This window comes from Mustela nigripes, chromosome 2 (assembly GCF_022355385.1).
Source record: "Mustela nigripes isolate SB6536 chromosome 2, MUSNIG.SB6536, whole genome shotgun sequence".
In the NCBI taxonomy this organism is placed as follows: Eukaryota; Metazoa; Chordata; class Mammalia; order Carnivora; family Mustelidae; genus Mustela; species Mustela nigripes.
This window is the reverse complement of record NC_081558.1, coordinates 22,510,652-22,530,379: the sequence shown is the minus strand read 5'-3', so window position 1 is coordinate 22,530,379 and position 19,728 is coordinate 22,510,652. Positions and strand designations below refer to the sequence as shown.

The following is a 19,728-nucleotide window of genomic DNA, read 5'->3' as shown; positions in this document are numbered from 1 at the left end:
ATAACCACTTGTCAAGAATACCGTATGGGAAAATACAGCTGCCAGTGGGGACAGGGAGAAGGGACATGAGGTCCCTTCCAACTGCAAGATTCCCTGCCCCTAGGCTGTCATAGGGTTAAGACAAGGAGATGCTCTGGCATCAGCTGGCCCCAGCACACCATGTGGGCTGTGGGGCCCCAGCCCCCGCAAACTCTGGGTACAGCCTGGATTTGGACGGTTCCTCGGTCTTCCAGTACCCCTGTTAATGTCCTGTCACTACACACAGATCAGCTAAGACGAAACTGCAGCCGGACAGTCTCAGGAAGCCCTAATTTTGAATCAGAATGAAAAGAACACAGCCTCTGCTCGCACCTTGAATCTGCGTCAGCCAGTCAGGCTGGTTGTAGTGCTCAGAGGAAATGGTTAAGGTGTTGAGGAACACCAGGACAATAACCAGCCAGTAAAACGTGACAGACTTCACAGCAGCCCGACATCTTCTGCGATTGAAGCGGTTCCAGCGGCGCCAGCGGCGGCTGCAAGAGAAGCAAACGCGACCGTGAACAGCAGATGCGGCGTCTGAATGTCCAATGGACGTCACGGGGATGTTAGCAGTTTTTAACTCTGAGGACCCAGATCAGGGGGTGCAGGAGGGAAAGGCGAGAACACACAGCATAGAAATGATGTTGGTTCTCAAATACAACTTTTAACATGTAATCTTGACTGGATCGTGCTATCGGTTTCCTACCTATGGCTTTAGACGACTCCATAATGTGCCATGCACTGTCCTCAAACCAGCTAGAAACATCTAGATATTCATAGATTCGTCGGCAGATGCAAAGTGGAGCCTGTACACAGATATGCAATTTACATTCCCACCATATGGTACATGGATCTGTTCAGACTGGGGTGCGGAGAGCCGTTTGGCTTCTCGTGCACATCTCTTGCAGCATCTCGATCATCATGCGGAATTTATCAGGCAGCAAAGTGCTCCAACCCCAGTTTTCCTTTTAGGGAAACTTCTGGTCCTTTCTTAAATCCGGGAGGTTTCTCTGGAGCCTGGCAGACTTGTCAAAGCCGAGTAGGACATGAGTCTTCATACTGAGTCATCAGGTGCCCTTTCTAACTAGTGATGCTCAAAATATACTTTCAGGAGAAGAGCCAATATTGAATTGTGTTTTCATACAAATAAAATGAGCCGAGCCAGACAGACAAGTACCGTGTCCTCCACTGACTTTCAGTTCCGGTGTGTAATTAGGGTAAGTATTCCCCCCGCTTAGCCTGTTCCCCTCCGTGGGAAACGTTCCCTGCCTCAGGATGGATTGGCGAAGTGGGTCCTGGGAAAAGGCCAATCGAGAGGGGATGTCAGCCCTGTGCAGGCTGTGCTCACGGATGGGGGGTGGTGGGCATGTCCTCTAGGGGCCTGAGACAGAGCAATACCCTGGCTGCCTCCTAGCTGCAGCCCAGGCTGACCCAGCTGCATTGCTACGCTGAAAGCACCGTAACCCAGGGACCGGGCAAAGAAAGACTTGGGCCCACTCTTCAACAAGACCTGCAACAAGAGAAGTGCGCTTTGCTCTTGCTATATGGTTTCCAGCGGTAACGGGCTGGAAACACAATGACCAGTGTAGAAAAATCCCACCAAGGATGCTGAAGCCCACCCCCCGAGGCTGGGTTTCTGCTGTGATGCATACTTCAGTACACACAAGCAAGGTGGTCTGAAAAAGGACTCACGTTGGGTCAATTTACGCTGTCATGACAAGGCTCAGGTGTCTCCCAAATCCCAGAGGCCTGCTGCCTCAACCCCAGCAGCCCTGCAGCACTCCCCATCCTACCCTTCATGGGGCTCCAGACACTGGGTCTACGGAGGTGAAGAAGGTGCACTGTCCCGGGACCTCTTCCCTTGAAAAGCATGCAAGGGTGGGGCAAATAATTATCAATCCCTACTTCAGGGCTCCTCTCAGTGTGGGCTGGCTCTGGATAAGAGGGTAAGAGTTCTCTAGGGGGCAGACCGGGGGGGGCGTGGGGGGGGACTCCATCCACAGGGGACTGCATGGCCCAGGGGATTGAGGTGGGAAGAAACAGAGCTTGGTAAAAATGGACAGCGGTCCAGTATAGCCACAGAGTGGGGAGGGTAGGAGGGGTATCAAAAGATCAGGCCAGTGAGCGAGCCGGGGGCCAAATGATGAAGGAATTTATATGCTGTCTGGCAGACAGGGAGTCATGGAAGGGTTTCCGATTGTTCTTTTTAAAGTCAGGTTTGTTGAGATACAATCGACATGTGGTAACTACTAATATTTAGGTACAGGGTTTCTAACCACCACCTCAGTCAAGAGGTAGAATATTTCCATCACTCAAAGGACTTTCCTTTATAAGAGTTAACCCATCCTCACCTCAGCCCCTGGCAACTACTGATCTGCTTTTTGCTCCTATTGTTTTGTTTTATCCAGAATGTCCTATAATAGAGCTTTCTGAGACTGGCTCCTTTCACTTAGCAAAAGTGAAAGGCTCCAGACTCATTTGTGCTGTTGTATCTATCAGCAGTTTTCTCCTTATTGCTGAGCATCCTTTCACCATATGCATGAACTACAGTTTGTCTTCCTCTTCACCATCGGATGGGCATTGGAATTATTTACAGTTTTCCGCAATTGTATATAAAGCTGCTATCAACTCATATAAAAATTTCTCATGCAGGCATATACCTTCATTTTATATGAATACGTCAGAAGTGGGATCGCTGGGTCATGCGATAAACATATGTTTAACTTCCTAAGAAATGGCCAAGTTGTTTTTAAAATGGCCATGCCATTCACCATGCAGGAATGGGTGGGAATTCCTGCTGAGCTGCATCCTTGTCAGAACTCGGTATTGTCATATTTTAAAATTTGACCCACAGGTATAAAAAATGATCTAAAAGGTATGCAGTGGTGTCTCACTGCGATTTTGATTTACATTTTTTTAGTGACCAATGGTCACTCCATGTGCTTCTTTGCCATCCCTATCTCTTTTTGGTGACATGCCTGTTGAAATCTATTGACCATTTTTTTATTGTTTTCTTATTACGCACATTGTATTTACATGGTCTTCTTTTTATATAGTGGTTACTAGTCCTTTTTATCAAATGTTTTGCAAATATTTTTTTCTTCTGGTCTGAAGCTTATCGACTCATATGGCCAGTGTTTTGGGTGCTGTATCCAAGAAGAAACCTTTGCCCAGCCCAAGGTCACAAAGACGTTGTAGGTTTTCTTCTAGAATATTTATAATTTCAGGTTTTACATGTACTTCCATGTCCATTTCAAGGTACTTTTTGTATATAATGATAAAATGTCATTTTAGTTGAAAAATAACACTTACATGGAAAAGTACACAAATCATAGGTACAGGTTCAATGAGATTTTAGCAACTAAACACGTAACCTGCATCTAGAGCAATGAACAGAACATCACTACCATCTCAGAACACCTCTCGAACCTCCTTCTCTATAGAGGACTTTTAAGCAGAAAAGTGACAAGAAATATGTCTCTTTGAGAAATGACTCATTGATGGGGGGGATATGAAAGACTTGATTAGTGACAAGAAGTTTTTCATTGTTGTGTCTCATTGGTTTGTTTTGAGGCAACATCTTTAGCATCTGCTACACTGCTCTCCAAGGCAGGTGCTGAATATTGACTGTACAGACCACTCTTTGATAGGAATGTCCTTGCCCACAGAGTAAAGATCAAGTCTAAAACAACTCCATGTAGAATAGAGAAGTGAGAAAGTAAAACACCAACATACAGGCTTAGGGAAAAAATAGAAGATACTGACCTGAGCTTGGATTTTGAGATGGCCTGGCTGCAAGAAAGACAAAGAGAAGAGGATTTCTGTTAGGACGGCTTGAGCAGACTCTCCTGGTCACTTCAGCTGAGAGATCAGAAAAGCCATGCACAGAAGCCTGGGCTCAGCATTCCCAGCTCCCCCAGTGAGCCAGCAGTGGTGAGAGCGGAGCAGGAGAAAAGGCGCTGTCAGGGCCAGGGAGGCCAGGCTGACACTGTCCAGGGGTCCAGGGCCGAGGTAAGAGAAGACTCTTAGCCAACAGCCCTGTGCAGCCCTGTCAGGGGCCGTGATGCCCAGGGGCTCTTCTCCCCTGACCTCATTTCCCCAGAGTGAAGTCAGTGGGGCCTCCCCTGCTCGCATCTCAGCCACTCTAGCAGCAGCATGTGCTGCTGCTACAGCGAAAAGAGCATTGGACTAGGAGTCCCAACTCTGCTGTTGAACAACTGCATGGGTTTGGGCAAGCAGCACACGGGGTTGAGCCTCAGTGTTCTCATCTGTAAAATGAGGAAGACGAACCCATCCCCCCCGCCTACTTCTCAATGTTATAGGGAGGGCAGAGCGAGACAACAGAGGCAGATTCACTTCTTTAACAGCTGAGCGCTCTGCCCTAAACACAACATTTTTATTAATCACTGCCAAGATGATCAAACTCTCTTAAAAACACCACCTCTACTTTACAGAGATAAGACCTCAGGGATACCAGCAGGAAGCAAATGAAACCAAACTGCATGGGCTCCCCAAAGCAGGCAGGACTCTGCACATGGAACACCACTGGTCCCGGCTGGGGACCAGGTCCATCTAGACAGAAGCCAACGGGGCGGGGGGGGGGGGGGGGGGGGGGGGGTGGATGTGGTGGCGCCCTCCGCTGTTAGGAGAGGGTGGTAAAGGGCGCCGGAAACCAGTGCCGTGAGCAAAGAAGGGCAGCCCTTCCGGGGCCAGCCGCCACGCCGGAGGTGGGCGGAACCCGCCAGGGAAGGGAAATTGAAATATGCAGCACATTCTGTCAGCCACTGTGCCATACAAGCTCTTCGTCAAAGCACCGATGCCAAAACCAGACCGGGAGGAGAATCAGGCCTGTTACCCCCACCGCCGACACCCCGAGGGCCCAGCCTTGGCCGTGCCTCTTCTTTTCCACCAGCACCTAGTGGACACAGTGGAATTGCAGGGTTACCTGGCACGCCCTGCCGCAGGCTCCGCCTCGGAAGGACGGGCTGCTCTGGGGGGAAGAGGCATGTGAAATGCTGGGGGTCTGGAGGCCTGGGAAGGTGGGGGAGGGGGACCGAGGGGTCCAGGGTGAGCCCACCCACCCCTCGTGCGTCTGAGGCCGTGGCCGGGGATGCCTGCCCCACAGGTGCTCCTCTAAGAAGACAGGAGGCAAAAGGAGGGCAAGTGGCCTCCACACTCACCAGAGACTCCCACAGCCGCCTTGGTTCTCGCCTCCGCCACTTACGTTCTCCGTGTTCACCGACTCCGTCTCGCTGGTGGGCATGCTGGCTGCGGGGAGAAGACAAGGCTTTAGCTGGCATGCTGGAGGTGCTGCATGCCCAGGTGTGGGCCTGCTGTGGATCGCTGCCTCCAGGCAGGCCCCCTGGGAGCCCAGGAGGAGGGCGAGGAAGAGTGAGAGGCCAGGCACCTCCACGGCAGAGTCTGTTTCCGTGATGTGCCAATCTGCCGAGAGAGCCCCTGGAGCACCCCTCCCCTCCCCAACAGGAGGAAGCTCTGTCCATTCCGACTCTCCCCAGGGCAAAGAAGTCTAGGGGCCAAACTGAATCCAGTCACTGTGCCTGGGACCAGCTTACTGTCTTGACTTCCAGGAGAGGATTGAGAGGCCACCAGAAAGAGCGACATCTTCGCTGGTCCCAGCTGCTTCTCTCTAGAAAATCTGTGACTAGACCACGACTTGATATATGAATTCTTATCATAAATATACAGAAGGAGAAGAGGCAATGGATGCAGGAGAACATGAAGGTACCACGCACACAATCTTTTTAAAAAAATTTAAGAGCTCTACTCATTATTAGCTAATTGGTCTGCTCATTTCCCATGAGTGTGTGAAGACAGTATGCAGAAGGGTCTTTCCAAACCAGCCAGAACTAGAGCAAAAAGGAAGTACAGTCTTATGGGTAGAAGGTTTTCTCCCAACCGGTGACCAGCGGGCAAGCCTGATCATGGTCTCAGTGTCCAGGGTCTCTGGGCATGTCTCACCCCTCTGCAGCTGGACCCTGAGCAGAGGTGCACCAACTGTGTTGGGAGGCCCAGTGACCCACCATTAGGCATGTGGGCATTATTTCTCATCCACCTGATTCAACCCTATCGGCATCCTAAGCAGGGGTTGGAACCAGGTCTTGAAGGAGAAGGAGAACATGAAACATTGCACCTGCCTTGGAAAGCCCACAGATTTCCATGAACTACAAAATGAGCCACCTTGGGGATCCCTGCAAGAAGTTCTGGAAACCTGCAGTAAGGAATAATGAATTCTGCCCTAGGGTTCAGCGAGGGGGTCACTGAAGATAGAAATGGGGGGGGGGGGGGAATCACCCAACTACATGCACTTCTTTGCCCTGATGCATCCTTTTGAACTGTAGCGACCATCTTTCTAGAATCGGTGGTATCTACAGGAAGGCCTTCCTCCTGTGTGCTCTGCCAATACAGCTCCTCTTAGCAAGGATGCTCAACTTCGACCTGCAAAAGTTGGTAGTGGTTCTGTGGTGCCACAGGCGATCCTGAGGACCCGAGGCACACAGCCCAGAGGAGCTGGGTCCATGACCTCTGTGCTGTGGCTGCAGGTCTGTGGGCCCTGCTCAGGCCAGGGACACTGTGAATGACAAGGATAAAGGTGGGCCTGACCCAAGAGACCCAGAGAGCCAAGAAACTGCTCTTCTGAGGGCACCAGAGAGTTCTTTCCCCTCTGTGGGCACCCAAGACACGGCGCCTGCCCAGGTGGGAGTCCACAGCTGTGTCCGGAGGCATTTAGGCAAAGGCGGCAAAGGTACAACGAGCAGAACAGACCCACATCACACTACTGGTATTCCCTTAGAATAACCTTTCTTCCTCAATTAAGTCAAAACAAACCAACTACAAACTTTGATTGACTTTTTTATGACTCCAAGCAAAAAACAAACAAAAATAAACAACCTAAAAAACACACACAACCCAACCACAGAAAAATCTTGAACAAAAGCTCCATAAAGATACACACACACACACACACAGAGGCACAAAGCTGCTCAGGCAATCCTTTTCTCCATGACTGACTTGAAAAGATGAAAATATTATAAAATCCGATGAAGTTCATTGCTATGGGCTCCTCCCATAGGTCACCCTTTTCTTCGATGACAAAGAAAATCACAGTGGGACACTCTGACAGATATGACCGTGAGTCATCTCTGTAGAACAGAAGTTTTTCTTGTCACTTTCTTGTTACTTTCTATCACTACTAAGGGGACAGAAGTTGAGAGCAGTTGACCTGGGGCCAGGAGTGGGGGTCCGTGGCCGGGGGCAGTTAGCGTTTGACTGGGCTGGGCACAGTCAAACCTCACTGTGGACTATAGTGTCCCACGCAGAGAGCAGCAGTGCTAACTATACAGTCTCGAGGGCCACTTCTGCCTCTCACGGGTTCTACCACCAATCACTCTAGGGCTGTATTCTTTCCAAAAGAGCAAACTTCTTCCAAACAGGCTCAGTCTTTGTGGCTTTTCAGCCTCTGCGGCCATGTCCCGGGATGAGAGCAGTGTGCCTGCTGCACACGATTCTTTAAAGCTTTTTTTCTCCAACCGTTTGATCAAAGCAGATAAATTATACCCTGCCTATGTGTGTGTGTGTGGGGGGGGCATTTTACATTTCTGGCTCCATGCCAGCTATCAGTGACTGAAATGTACTAGCTGGTCCCTGGACATGACAACCAAGTGGGTAGAAAGATAAGAAATAAAGGCGAACTTCCCAGATAGAAACCAAGTTAATGGTGTGGCACGATGTCGGGGCTGCACGGATGGAGAGAAGTTTCCCTGCCCCCCAGCTGGACTCCATCCTTTGGGAGCTAAGAGCGGATGCTGAAGTTGGCCAGATCCCAGTTTAACACCCCCACCCCCACCCCAGTGGCTGAACTTCTCCAAAACTCCATCTTCTCCTCTGGGGCTATTGGCAGAACTGAGAGAGACAGAACACATGGTGAGTTTTCCTCATAGTCCTGGGTCATTCTGTGTGGGTCCACAAGGTTGGGCAATCGGTGAGGCTCAGATATGAGAGCTGTCACCTCAAGAAAGTTCTCTTGGAGCCTCCTGGATGCAAAGGGACACTCTGGTGCACGGCCCAAACCCAGGGTCCCGTTGCTGTGACCGTGCCGACAGAGAGACCCCTAGTGTAAACAGTCTTCCGCACACCTGAGTCAGCTTTGGCCTCCACTCTTGGTTTGTAACTTTTCTATCTCGAGCGAGTCATTTCTGTCTGATGGTTGCCTGCTGTAGAGATAGCAACTTTTCGGTCTTAATGGTTAGACACGGAGAGCACCATGGTCCCACAATAAACAAATTCCGGAAGGACATCAACCAGAGCTGAGGAGGCGGCCAGGGGGAGGGGGAGGAAGAGCACAGTGACTGTGCTAGAATTGGGTGGCCTCATTTGGTCCCAGAAATGGACCATGATCCAGTCGCTTCACCCGTGCAGAGGAATCTGGCTCTGATGGGGCCCTGGCAGCCCTTCTCTCTCTGCTCTAACCTCTCCCTCTAGGTCACATGGGAGCGTTTCCTTTCCCCACGGTATGGAGACCACACCACAGGCAAAAGGAGCTCATTTGTACATCAGCATTTCACCCTTCCCTCATACTGGGCATTCATTATTTTTTAAAGCTAAAATACTGATACGAGTTTCATTTCACTTCATCCCAATGGGACTTCATCTGTGTTTTTACTGTCAAGACAGGAGGATCACAGACTCTTAGAACTGGAAGAGGCCTATGAGATCCCACGGAGCAGCTCTGTGATTTCACAGATCGGAGACCTGGCCAACTTGCCTCGGGACGCACAGCTCAGGTGTGAGAAAGCTCTCCAGCTTTCCAGCTGGCCATGCCCCCTGTGCCTGCAGGCTGTGCTCAGATATACTGGGATACGTTTTGATATCAGTACATGTTAACATGTATATTGGTATGCCCTTAAAAAAATCATACTTAATTTACTTACATATGCTGGTACACATTGGGATATGGTGGTAGATCCTCACAATGCCACACGTTAAAAGTCCCAAAGCCAATCAAGCCTACTGTCCATCAGCCTGGTTGGCTGTCCTGATGACCTCAGTTAACCCCCAGAAACCTGGTATACAGTCAGACCGGCTCCAGGAGACCACCCCAGCAGAGAGAGAGAGAGAACAAAGGTCAAGTCGTCGTGGTGACTTTTGGGACTTTACGAAAATCCACGTAAGTAGGCCCATGGGGAAATTCCTGGAACACATGCCTTTTCCTCAACTGGCTGCCACAGCCTCATGGCTGCCCCAAGTGCAGGGGGAGCACCTTGTCCCCTTCAGGACGGAGTCAACAATAATTGCTGACAAGCGCTGGGCTGGTTAGGAATGCAGGCAGAGCCCAGCCCCCCACCCCTGCCCCAAGTCCCACCATGTCCTCTAGAGACAGAAGTAAGCCAAGGGGCCATCTGCAGGCAAAGCAGCTGTAAATCCTTTCTCTCACAGATTCCAGGGAACTCGGGAACTCTGTAGAGCAAGTTTTCATTTTTTTTTTTTTTAAATTCAAGTTTTAAAACTATTTCCAGAATCCGGGGTGAAACCAGGTATTAGGACCAGCCTATACCTAGAATGGGGTGCTGACTTGCACCACAACCTGCCTGCTGCAAACCTGGGGAAGTGCAGGCCCAGGCTTCGCAAGCTTTCCCAGGTGCTGCGATCTCCAAGAGCTGCAGGCCAGACCCCGAGGCTTCGATGTGGACGCACCGAGCAAAGGACATAACGCAAAGGCCATGACGGCTGCTGCCGCCAGGGAGGAGGGGAGGCCAGACAGCAGCCCGGCAGGCCCTGGACGGCAGATGAAAGCTATCCTGGCCTGAGGGGGGGGTGGGGGTGGGGACGTGGGGGGCCCACTTGGAACTCTCGGGGGAGGGCATGCCATGCTGTTGCTAAGAACTGCTGCTGGGCCCGGATGGCATTATGGGCAATGCCGCACAAAATACAGTGGGAAAACACACGGCTTCTCAGGCCAGCACAACTAGCTAGCATTTTCATGGATGGGAGTGTGCGTGCCCATCACACACACACGTGGTAAATGGGTCTGCATGTGGGTTGAAATAGGCAGCCCCAAAATTATGTTCACTATTTTTTTTTTAAAGATTTTATTTATTTATTTGACAGAGAGAGAGATCACAAGTAGGCAGAGAGGCAGGCAGAGAGAGAGAGGGAAGCAGGCTCCCTGCCAAGCAGAGAGTCTGATGTAGGGCTCGATCCCAGGACCCTGAGATCATGACCTGAGCCGCAGGCAGAGGGGGGACGAGCCACCTAGGCGCCCCTTATGTTCACTATTAACAGGCACAGCATCACAGAGGCTACTCGGGTCAAAAGACGCAAAGAGGAATGTCAGAGAAGCTGGGCCTTTGTCAGAAATGTGGGGACAAGTCCTTTCCCTTTCCCACCCTGGGCTCCGTTGGCTAACCTAGAACACGAGCTGTTGGGTAACATTATCTGTAAGACCCACGTACCTCTGACCTGCTTGAACTGCTCTGAAGAGGAAACACCCACAGGCTGTCTGGTTTCACCAGTGCCAGGTGGCTTTCCCTTGCCGTCCCACAGCTCAGCGCAGAGAGCAGGGAAGGAGCAGTGTTGTGAAGCCCCCGCCCAGTGCCCCTCAGGAGGACCGCCAGGATCCAGGAAGCCCAGTCAGGAGAAGCGTTCCCAAGGCTCCTCCAGGGAGAGCCACTGGGGAAGGGAGAAGCAACCCCTTCACCGCCCCCCCCGCTCCCCGAGAGTGCTCATATGCCACTGGAGCCCGGGGACCCAAGCCAGCTGAGCCCGGAAGACCCCAGCCTCCTTCTTGAGCCTGGCACACCAAACAGCCTCCTTCACAGATGCCCTGGGCGTCTGGGAGCCTCGCGCCCCGTTCTCCACAGGACAGGCACCCTTGCACGGTCAGGGATGCCTCTCCAAATCTGCCTCCAACCCTTCTCATGCCTCCCTCTCAACGGGTGGGGGCAGGAGGCTGGACAGCTGAGCAATGACAGTCATGGCTGCCTTCCTTGGGAACAGCAGATCCGAAGCCAAGATCTCCTGTTTTTTTTTTTTTTTTTATCTTATTTTCCTGACAAGCATGTGACGTGCCATGACATCCCCTGAAGGAATTTGCCTGTGCCTGCCAGTAGTGACACGCTTAGCCGTCACAAGGTAACAGACTCTGGTTGCTGTGAAGAAGCCAGCCTCTTCTTGGGAAATGTGGGTCAAGGCCAGACCAAGGTTTCTGTGTCTAGAGCCAGAATGATGCCCTGACAAGAATTACTTCTGTGTGACTAATGACGCGAGGAACGCCGCACCCCTACTAGGGCCATCCCCACCCCCAGCCTTATCCAGGGCCTTTGTTAGGGTGTCTGGGTATCTCAGTCAATAAAAGACCTCTCCCACTCAAAACGGAAAGTTTCCTGAAAACATGAGGCTACTTCCTCTCCCCATATGCCTCAGAAAGCTAGCAAAATATCCTCAAAAAGTCACACGGTGCGAGCCCCTGCTCAGGACGACAGGCACCTGCATGACCAAGGGGAGGACTCCTTTCTTCTGGACACAGACTTCTCATCTTCTCACAGTAATGCCCCAGAGCCTAGGCCCTCCGTCAGTCTTTGAAAATGCTTTTGTGTTACGTCAGTAACAGAATGTCCTGCTTACCTGACGCCTGTTCTTCCTGCAGAGGCCTCCAGGGGCTGCACCAAGGCCAGCTCTTTCCATAAGCCTCTGTAGACACTAAGCCTGGCTGAGCCAGCCCTGGGCCCCCAGGCCCTAACTGGATGCCCCCATCCCCCTCCCCCAACCACACAGGTTCCTTCTCTTCTCAGGCCCACAGTGCGCTCTCCGGAGGCCGGGGGTGGGGGCTTATGTCTGATACTCTCTATTCTCATCTGCTCCAAAAGCCTTCAGTCTGACCACCTGTGGCTTGTTCCAAATCCTACACCCTATGAGCTCAACATTTCCAGGACAACGTCCCCATCCCATATGGGCTCTCATATGCAAAACCCCAAGTGTCCTACTTGGTAGTAGCAGAGGCTACTACCAAGAAAACAGTGCAGCGTGTCCCCTCTGCTCCCTTGGCAGCTGGCTTTGTGGCCCTATTTACAGTCAAAGAGACTCTTCCTCCAGAGTTGTCTGACCAGGGCCGACCTCGGTGGCAGCAACCAGGTAAACCTGGTTGTTTACCATGCGGTGTGCATGGGCAGGGGGCTACACCGCTGTAAGACTACAGTGGTGGCCTGGCAAGGACAGGACCCAAGCCGTCTGCCTTAACCGCCCTGCACGCGGATGGTCCTGACGCTGACCCCAGGGTTTCCAGCGAGGGTCTGCGTGTAGCATTCATTTGACAGCAGAGCTCGAAAATGAACTGTGCCCCCACATTAGTCCTTTCCTCCTCCCCGCTCACAAAGGCAAGTGCCTCCCCAACCCCCATCCCCACCCCACAATCTTCGCATCCTTGAAGTCTATTTTTAACTTCATTCTTGAAACTGGCACTATGAGCTCTAGTATGTCCCAGCCCGAGGGTGAAAAACCAGCAGGCCCTGTGAAAAATGTAACCTGGAAAATCAAAATCAATCAAATAACAACACTGGAATTTCTAAACAGTTTAGATGAAAAAGCATCATTGGGGAAAAGTGTTTAAGAAGTCTGTCTTCCAGTCTAAGAATATTCATGCTGAATTAAATAAATGTTCTGAGTGGGTTCCGCTGCTTCTTTAAAAGGTATAGTTCAAACAAAAAGGAAACTGCAATGCTGTCTGGGCAAAACCACACAGTTGGGGTAAAGACAAGAAGAAAAGAACACGACCAAAGTTCAGAGGAATCAAGCAGTTAAAACATAGGCGTCTGACAAACACACCACGCCAGCACACACATGCACGTCACACCAGGCCTGTGTGCAAGGAGAAGGCTCCAGAAGCCTCAGGAGAGGAGGCTCCCGACTGGAGTTCACCCCCGGTCATTTACCGTGATCTTTAGCCCTGTGTTGGCGAAAGCAGCAAAACTTCCTTTTCTTCTTGTCCTCTTTTAGCAGGTCGGCCACCGTGACTCCTTCAGGTGGAACACAGGCAATGTCGTTATGACTCGGTAGAGGGCAGCAGGAGCAACGCAAACAGAGCCCTAGGCCCAGAGAGGCAGCTTGCAGCCACCGGCTCTGATACGCGAAACCTCAAGAGTCTTCCTACTTGGACATCTATAGTTCAGGGTCTGAACAGTGGAGCGGAGCAGCGCTTTCTGCAGTGAGGGTGCCTGTCCCAAATAACCAGCCAACCAACCACACCACCAGACAAGGCTTCCCAGGGTTTGGCCACCCCACCAAGAAGGGTGTTCAGGAGAGGGCATTCAGCCACGGCCAGGAGTCCCGGGTGCTGACCAGCTGGGCAGTCTGGCCGGTACCGCTATGTGGGAAGGACATGTGGGAGTTTACAAGGCATGCTCTGGACTTGGACAAACCAGGTCTGATCTCAGCCTTGCCACTTCCCAACTGGATGAGCACAGACAGGTTACCTGCTTTTGCTAATCTGCTTACCTTAGGAAGTGGTAAACAGTAAATACAGTAACACAGGTGCTGGCAAGGTACAACACGTACAGTGGCCCTGTGGCCACTAGGTCCCAAGAAGAACGATTCTAGGGTCTCCAGCTCCCTCTGGCTCTGGGACAGGATATCACGATATTAGCCGGTGGGCTGATCTTCAGGATGGGGCCCTGTGCTCAGGGAAAGGAGCTTCATGGGCAAGAGGGGAAGCAGAAGGAATGCCGTGTGGGTAAGGACACAGGACATGGGCACTCACGAGCATGATGGGTGGGAATGTAAATGGATACCAATGGCAGGACACATTTCTAAAACAGGCATCCTCTCTGACCCAGCAAATCCCTTTCTGGAACTTTCTCCCACAAGACTGTGAGCATGTGTGTGCAGACCCAGGTGCACACATCTGCGGGGATTAATGGTGGCTCATCTGCAGCGAAACCTGCATTCAAACCCCACTTGGCCACGTGACGGGCGTGGGACCCTGGGAAGCTACTTAACCCCTCTGTGTTTCAATTTCCCCATCATCTGTCAAGTGCTTGCCTCCCAGAACCCTGGAAGGAATAATGGATTCACATACACCCCTGACCCTTAGAACAGCATCTAACACACAGGAAGGCCCTGATAAATGAGGCATTCTTACTCTGCTTTCTTTCATGAAACACAGACTCACTGGACCACACGAGGTGCCTGCCACACAGTGAAGGACAGAAACAGACCTTGTTCCTACCTCCAGGAGGTCGCAGTCTGTGGCACATGGTTCAGTGAGAAAGGCAAGTGGCTGTGCCCCCCCAAGCTTGATGATGTGGGGACACATGCGCAGGCTGCCCGTGAAAGCACGTATGTTCCCACGTGCACAGGTGAGGTCGCAAAGAACAGACCCCCAATGGCCCAGTCTCATTCTCTTATCCTTTATACACTTTGATATACGAATTCTTGGCAATGAGCAAATATTATTTTTGCAATTAAAATATATTAAAAATAAGCACACACAGCCTGACTTGGGGTCTACAAACCTGGCTGGAGGGCCTTCACCTCATGTCCATGCTGGGGCGACCATCCCGTCTCCTGCCAGCTCTTAGAAGACCTGCCTAGGGTGGGCTCTGCTCCCTGTACCACCAGCCCAGTGGTGGTGGTGGTGGGGGGGCGGTCTCCCAGCCGACTGCAGTGCTGGGCCCACCTCCATCAGCTCTCCTGGTCAGAGGCACTCCCATCCACCTCCAGAAACAGGGCAACCCTCCTGAGGCATGCCACTCTAAGTGCTGCTATTTGCTGAATTTACAGCCTTCAGAGGACTGTCTTGCATTCTGAATTTGCGCTCTGAGCTGGTTTAACTGTGATGAAAGCAGTTCGGTAAGTCGCTTTAGGAAGACACAAGCTTTGAAACTGGACCAGCACATTTCCATGCTGGGAAACAGCTACACCATCCCTGGTTTCCTGCCCACCCCCAAATCAAACATCTCAGTAAAAGGCACACAAGTGGTGCACGGGGAAGGGAGGGGACTGGCTGTGGCAACCTGGGGTGTGGACACATGGTGGGGGAGGGGCAGAGTCCTAACCGGTGGGGCGGGGCAGCCTCTGGGATCTCTGAGCAAGAGACCTCCTTGTGGGCAGCATGTATACCCTCTTACACTGATCATTGAACATTAATAGTTCCCACAGTGAAACGGCCCTGCTTTTCCGGCCAGAATTTTAGAATGAGCTCCCTTTAAAACGATTTCATTATTTTTAATGCTTTTTTTTTTTTCCTTTAAAAAAAAAAAAAAGACTAATCACTGACAATGAGAAGAGTTTAAAATAGAATTTTAGGCTTCCAGATTTTAATGGCCCTAGAAAAACGCCATTGTTAACAGAGAAGCAGCTGCATACGTCTAAAAAATCACTTTGAGATTTGGCAGGGTTTCTTAAGAAACTTGAGGCTCAGCAAAAAGTTAAATAAATTATCCTTGAAAATGTCCCAAATGCTTAGGAACTAACTTCCAAGGGAATTTTGTCCATTCAATTAACCATGTAACACCAGCTTCCTAAGAGCAAATTTACAGAATGGACGTTTTCCATCTTCCACGAACGCACAAAGCTAGAGCTACCAGCCAGGGGAGCCAGCAGACAGCCCAGTTACGGCGCTGACTGCCTCTCCGTCTGTCTTCCTTCCAGTGGAGGCCTGTGACAGTGTGATATTCGGTGTGATACCATTCAGGGGTTCCCAACCTCGGCTTCACGCGGGAACCTCCAGGGAGCAGTAGATCAAGCCATGCCTGGGTCCCGCCACACACAGACCAGTCTTCGTCGGGGTGGGGGAGGGGTACAGCACCAGGATGTCCGCGTTCCCCAGGTGACTGTCATGTACAGCCAGAGGTGGGCACCGCAGGAGCAGACGGTGATGTTTAGCAGATCAGAGAGAAGAGATGAGATGTGCACATGCCCAAGCCCTGGATTTGGCATCTGCTCTCCGACAGCAAACATCGACAAACCGCCAACGGACGCTGAGCCAGAAAGCCGTGCCTCGCTACCTTCAACATGACCGACCGGGCAACAGGTTTGTTTTTCATCAATACGTAGAACTTCACAGTCCCCGAACAGGAAAGTAGAGGGACGTGGTGCTAAAAGGGGTCCTTAGCCTGAGGTTGGTTAGAGGTCTAGGAGGATCTGCGAGAATTGCAGTGTTTAGGTCAAGTTATCCTGTAGTCTAATAACAGCATCGGTACCAAGTATTCCCGTGGCTACAGTGACTCCTGCCACGAATCAAACTTTAATCCTCAGGACAACCTCTAGGCAAGTATCTTTATCACCTTCTTGCCGTCAGAGAAATGGGGGCTCAGAGACATCGGGTCGTTTGCCTATCACTCAAGTCCAAATTCCGAGTCACAAAACTCAATGGCAGCCAGTTCCAGAGAAGGGACACCCGCGTGCTATCCAGCCCCACCTCCAAAGGTTATGACATCTGCCATTCATGTTTCCTGAGGTCCTGCCTTTGCTTGTACAGCCTGAGGCTTGGGCTATAGCAAGGGCTTCTGTCACAACTGTCACACTACCACACTGTCACTTAACTCCCCCATGCCTGGAAGGAACCTGTCCCAATCCCATCCAGGACCCTGCTGGAAAGGGCAGTCAGTGGCTAAGCATCCTGAGGCACCAAGAATAAAGCCAGGACACCCAGGGAGGGCCCCATCCCATCTCCCCGAAAAAAAAACAGGAGCGGGGCTGGGATGTTAGGAGTGTGGGCCTGGCTTTTACCCACCCAGGAAGCACGTTAGTAATGGCCCTGCCCACGCTGCACTGCTTGCTACCGGGTGGCAGAGACCAGACCTGGAGTGTGCGGGCGGTGAACCAACCACTATCCGCTGATGAAGGGATGATGCAGGCCTTGTGGAAATCCTCTGTCCCCCTCGGGTTTCTTGCTGTGACAGGAAGAAGATGGACAGGAAGAAGAAGACAGCTCTCCTTGGCCAAAAGGTCTGGGCTGCCGGGAGTATATTCGAGGAGGCCCACATCCTCGTCGGGAGGAGACCTGGGGCTCTCATTGTCGGTCAGTTAACTCCCTGCATGGTTCCCACAGCCTGAGATCTAGGACTTCCTTTCAGATCCTCATCACCCATGTCCTGGGAATCTGGTGGCTCAGGAGATCAGAGCCTCACTGTCCAGGAAAGCGCAGCACCTGGCCAAAGGAGCCTGGTAAAGGACAAGGGTACCCACGGAAGCATGTGCTCTTCAGGATCGAACGTCCAGCTGGTTCCCAGGCTGAGCCACACAGCACCGTGCCCAGCACAAACCACAGGGACGTGGCGCGGCGTTACCGGGGGAGGAGTCCTAGTTACAAAGTGAAGTCTGAGGATGGACAACTTTCAAAGGGCCGTTGTTTCTTTCCTTGATGATACTACTGAGCACAGCGCTTCAGGGCTTGCAACACTGATCACCTTCTGTACCTCGCTCATGCCACTTCTCCAGCCTAAGAAAAAAGCCTCTCCCCCGTGCCTTTGGAAGCCGCAGACAAGCAACTCCCTGGAGTTCAGCAGGAACACCACCTCCTCCAGGGAGCCTCCCCTTGCATCCTTGTGCCCTTGCAACGATGTGCCCATCATTGCTTTGTTGTGCCCTTCAGGGCTCCCACAGCAGACTGCTGGCCCCCTGATCACATGGCCAGCTTGTCTCCATCTTACACTAAGGCCTGGCTTCTCCACTTCCCTCTACAGCCAGGTTTCCAAAGGCAGAGGCACCAAGTTTTGTCACAATGTGGCCAGGTCCTTTACACGTCCTGGCAGCACCGGAAGTACTGGGCCAAGACAAAGTGAGCGAGAGCTCTCGGGACTATCAGAAGACATTGCCTGGAGCCCACAGAAAATACCCACTCCTCAAACCCCAGGCACAAGCACAGTCTCACCACACCTGATGCTAGCGGCACGAACGGGGACCCTGTCCATTTCCAAAGCTAGGGCATTGAAGGGGTGAAAAGACACCGCCTGAAAGGCTCACCCAGCAACCCGTCAGCCACAGCTCCACTGGTAAAGGAAGGGGGTGTGCTCAGGAGAAGGACCCATACTTGTGCTGACTGACACACGACATGCTACACTGGGAGAGGGAGCACGTGGCTGGCAGACACCCCCACCCCACACCACCCCTCCCCATCCCCAGAAACCAAGGTCAGCACCCAAGCTGCAGTCTGGAAATGAGCAGGGAGACAGTGGGGTAGGCATCCCTCCTGCTCCAAGAACAGCCTGTGGCCGGCCATATGGTAGGCGCGGAAGCTGCAAGAAGCCCATTGGGATTTGGACTCAAATGCCCTGAAGACACAGACACCCTTCTTATACTCACTGACCCAGAGGACACCACCCAGTTTGGAACTGGAAGGAATACCCCTGCATGAACTCCCATCTCAGAGTCAGCACACAGAGGCTGCTCTAGAAATCCTCCAGCTGCTTCCTGATGCTCAGGCACTGTGTCCCCTGTCTCTTCCTCAAGGGAGCAGCACCAGTGACCCTGGGAAGCAGCGGGGAGAGGAGAAGAGGAGTCTGTCTGCCCACTGCTGGCCCCCCAGGAGCCCACAGGACTGAGTCCGTCATTTGCAACAGTGAGAACAGGAAACTCACACTCCCAATGGTAGCACGGACCCAGAGTCCTTCGCTAGAAGCAACCAAAGGCCACCTCAGTCACCCGTGGGCCGCTCGGCCTTCACTTGTGTGATCCGCTGTCTACAGAGGAGGCACATACTGGCCTCACTCGCCCAGCCTCCCTGCCCCATCTCCCCCAACCAGCCGAACGAATGAACCACCCCCGGGCCCTCCTCACACTCTGCCGAGGCTCAGAAGGTTTCTCCTGACACTGACCGACCTCAGGCTCCTCCATCCTTCCAGGCTCGGGGCCAATGCCCCACAGCTCCCCGCTGGAACCCCGCAGTCGGCCCTCAGCCCCTCAGCACTGGGCACACAGATGCCACCCCTCCCGACCTGCGTCTCTGTCCCCCTGGGCAGCATCTCAGCATGCATAGGCCTAACCATCCCCAGAAGGAGCAAACCACATCCTGCCCACCCCACGAGTGCCCCCGAAGGAGAGACCCCATGATGCCTCAGGGGCCCTGCCCTAGGGGTGCTCGTTCCGCCATCTTCCAGGAGGTAGGGCCCGCCTTGGTTCCCCAGGCCTCTCAAGGGACATGCATCTTTGACACAGCTTTTCTGTCCTTAAAATGAACTATTCTGGATTACAAACAAACCACAAGCCTCACAGTCAAATCTACTATTGAATTTTGATTTCGGCTTTTACCTGAGGCACAGATGGCCCAGGAAGAGTGCGAGCTCCTCTTTGAGGGAAAAGAGACACCTCGGTTGACGATGGCTATGAATTCCAGGGGTTGCTGGGCACCGGGGGCCTTCCCAATGCGGAATGTGCCCGAGAGGCCTGGTGCCATGGTGGGCTACGAGGGGAGTGGGATCCAAGTAGCCACGCCAACTCACATGCGTCCTTGCCCTGCCCGGTCGGCTGAGCTGGTTTCTTCCCAGCTAACAATGGCTGAGCGCCTGGCTTTGCGTGTGGAGCCCGGGTGCGAGCCACTCCAGGCGGCATGAGGACAGAGAGGGACCCTGCTCTTCAAGTTCTCATCCAGGAACATGGCTCACCCCACAGGGAAGGAGCTGCAGCTACCATGCCGTGGGGTCACCGTGAGTCCTACTGTGGCTGGTGCCCCCACAGAAGGGGGTCCCCGATTTCCTGACA

General features: G+C 52.4%; 1 protein-coding gene across 15 annotated transcripts in view; it reads right to left on the bottom strand.

The window, feature by feature from the left end:
* CACNA1D (calcium voltage-gated channel subunit alpha1 D) overlaps window positions 1-19,728 on the bottom strand; it is a 295,348-nt gene that overhangs the window by 82,921 nt on the left and 192,699 nt on the right. For 8 of the 15 annotated variants that reach the window (XM_059389949.1, XM_059389961.1, XM_059389950.1 and 5 more), the window contains exons 10-13: window positions 5,199-5,286; window positions 4,874-4,933; window positions 3,784-3,810; window positions 352-512 (exon numbers count right to left, since the gene is read on the bottom strand). In XM_059389949.1, the coding sequence (XP_059245932.1) occupies window positions 352-512; window positions 3,784-3,810; window positions 4,874-4,933; window positions 5,199-5,286 (336 nt within the window). The remainder of the gene's footprint in view (window positions 1-351; window positions 513-3,783; window positions 3,811-4,873; window positions 4,934-5,198; window positions 5,287-19,728) is intronic. The other 7 variants (XM_059389962.1, XM_059389957.1, XM_059389955.1 and 4 more) reach the window with 1 other exon arrangement.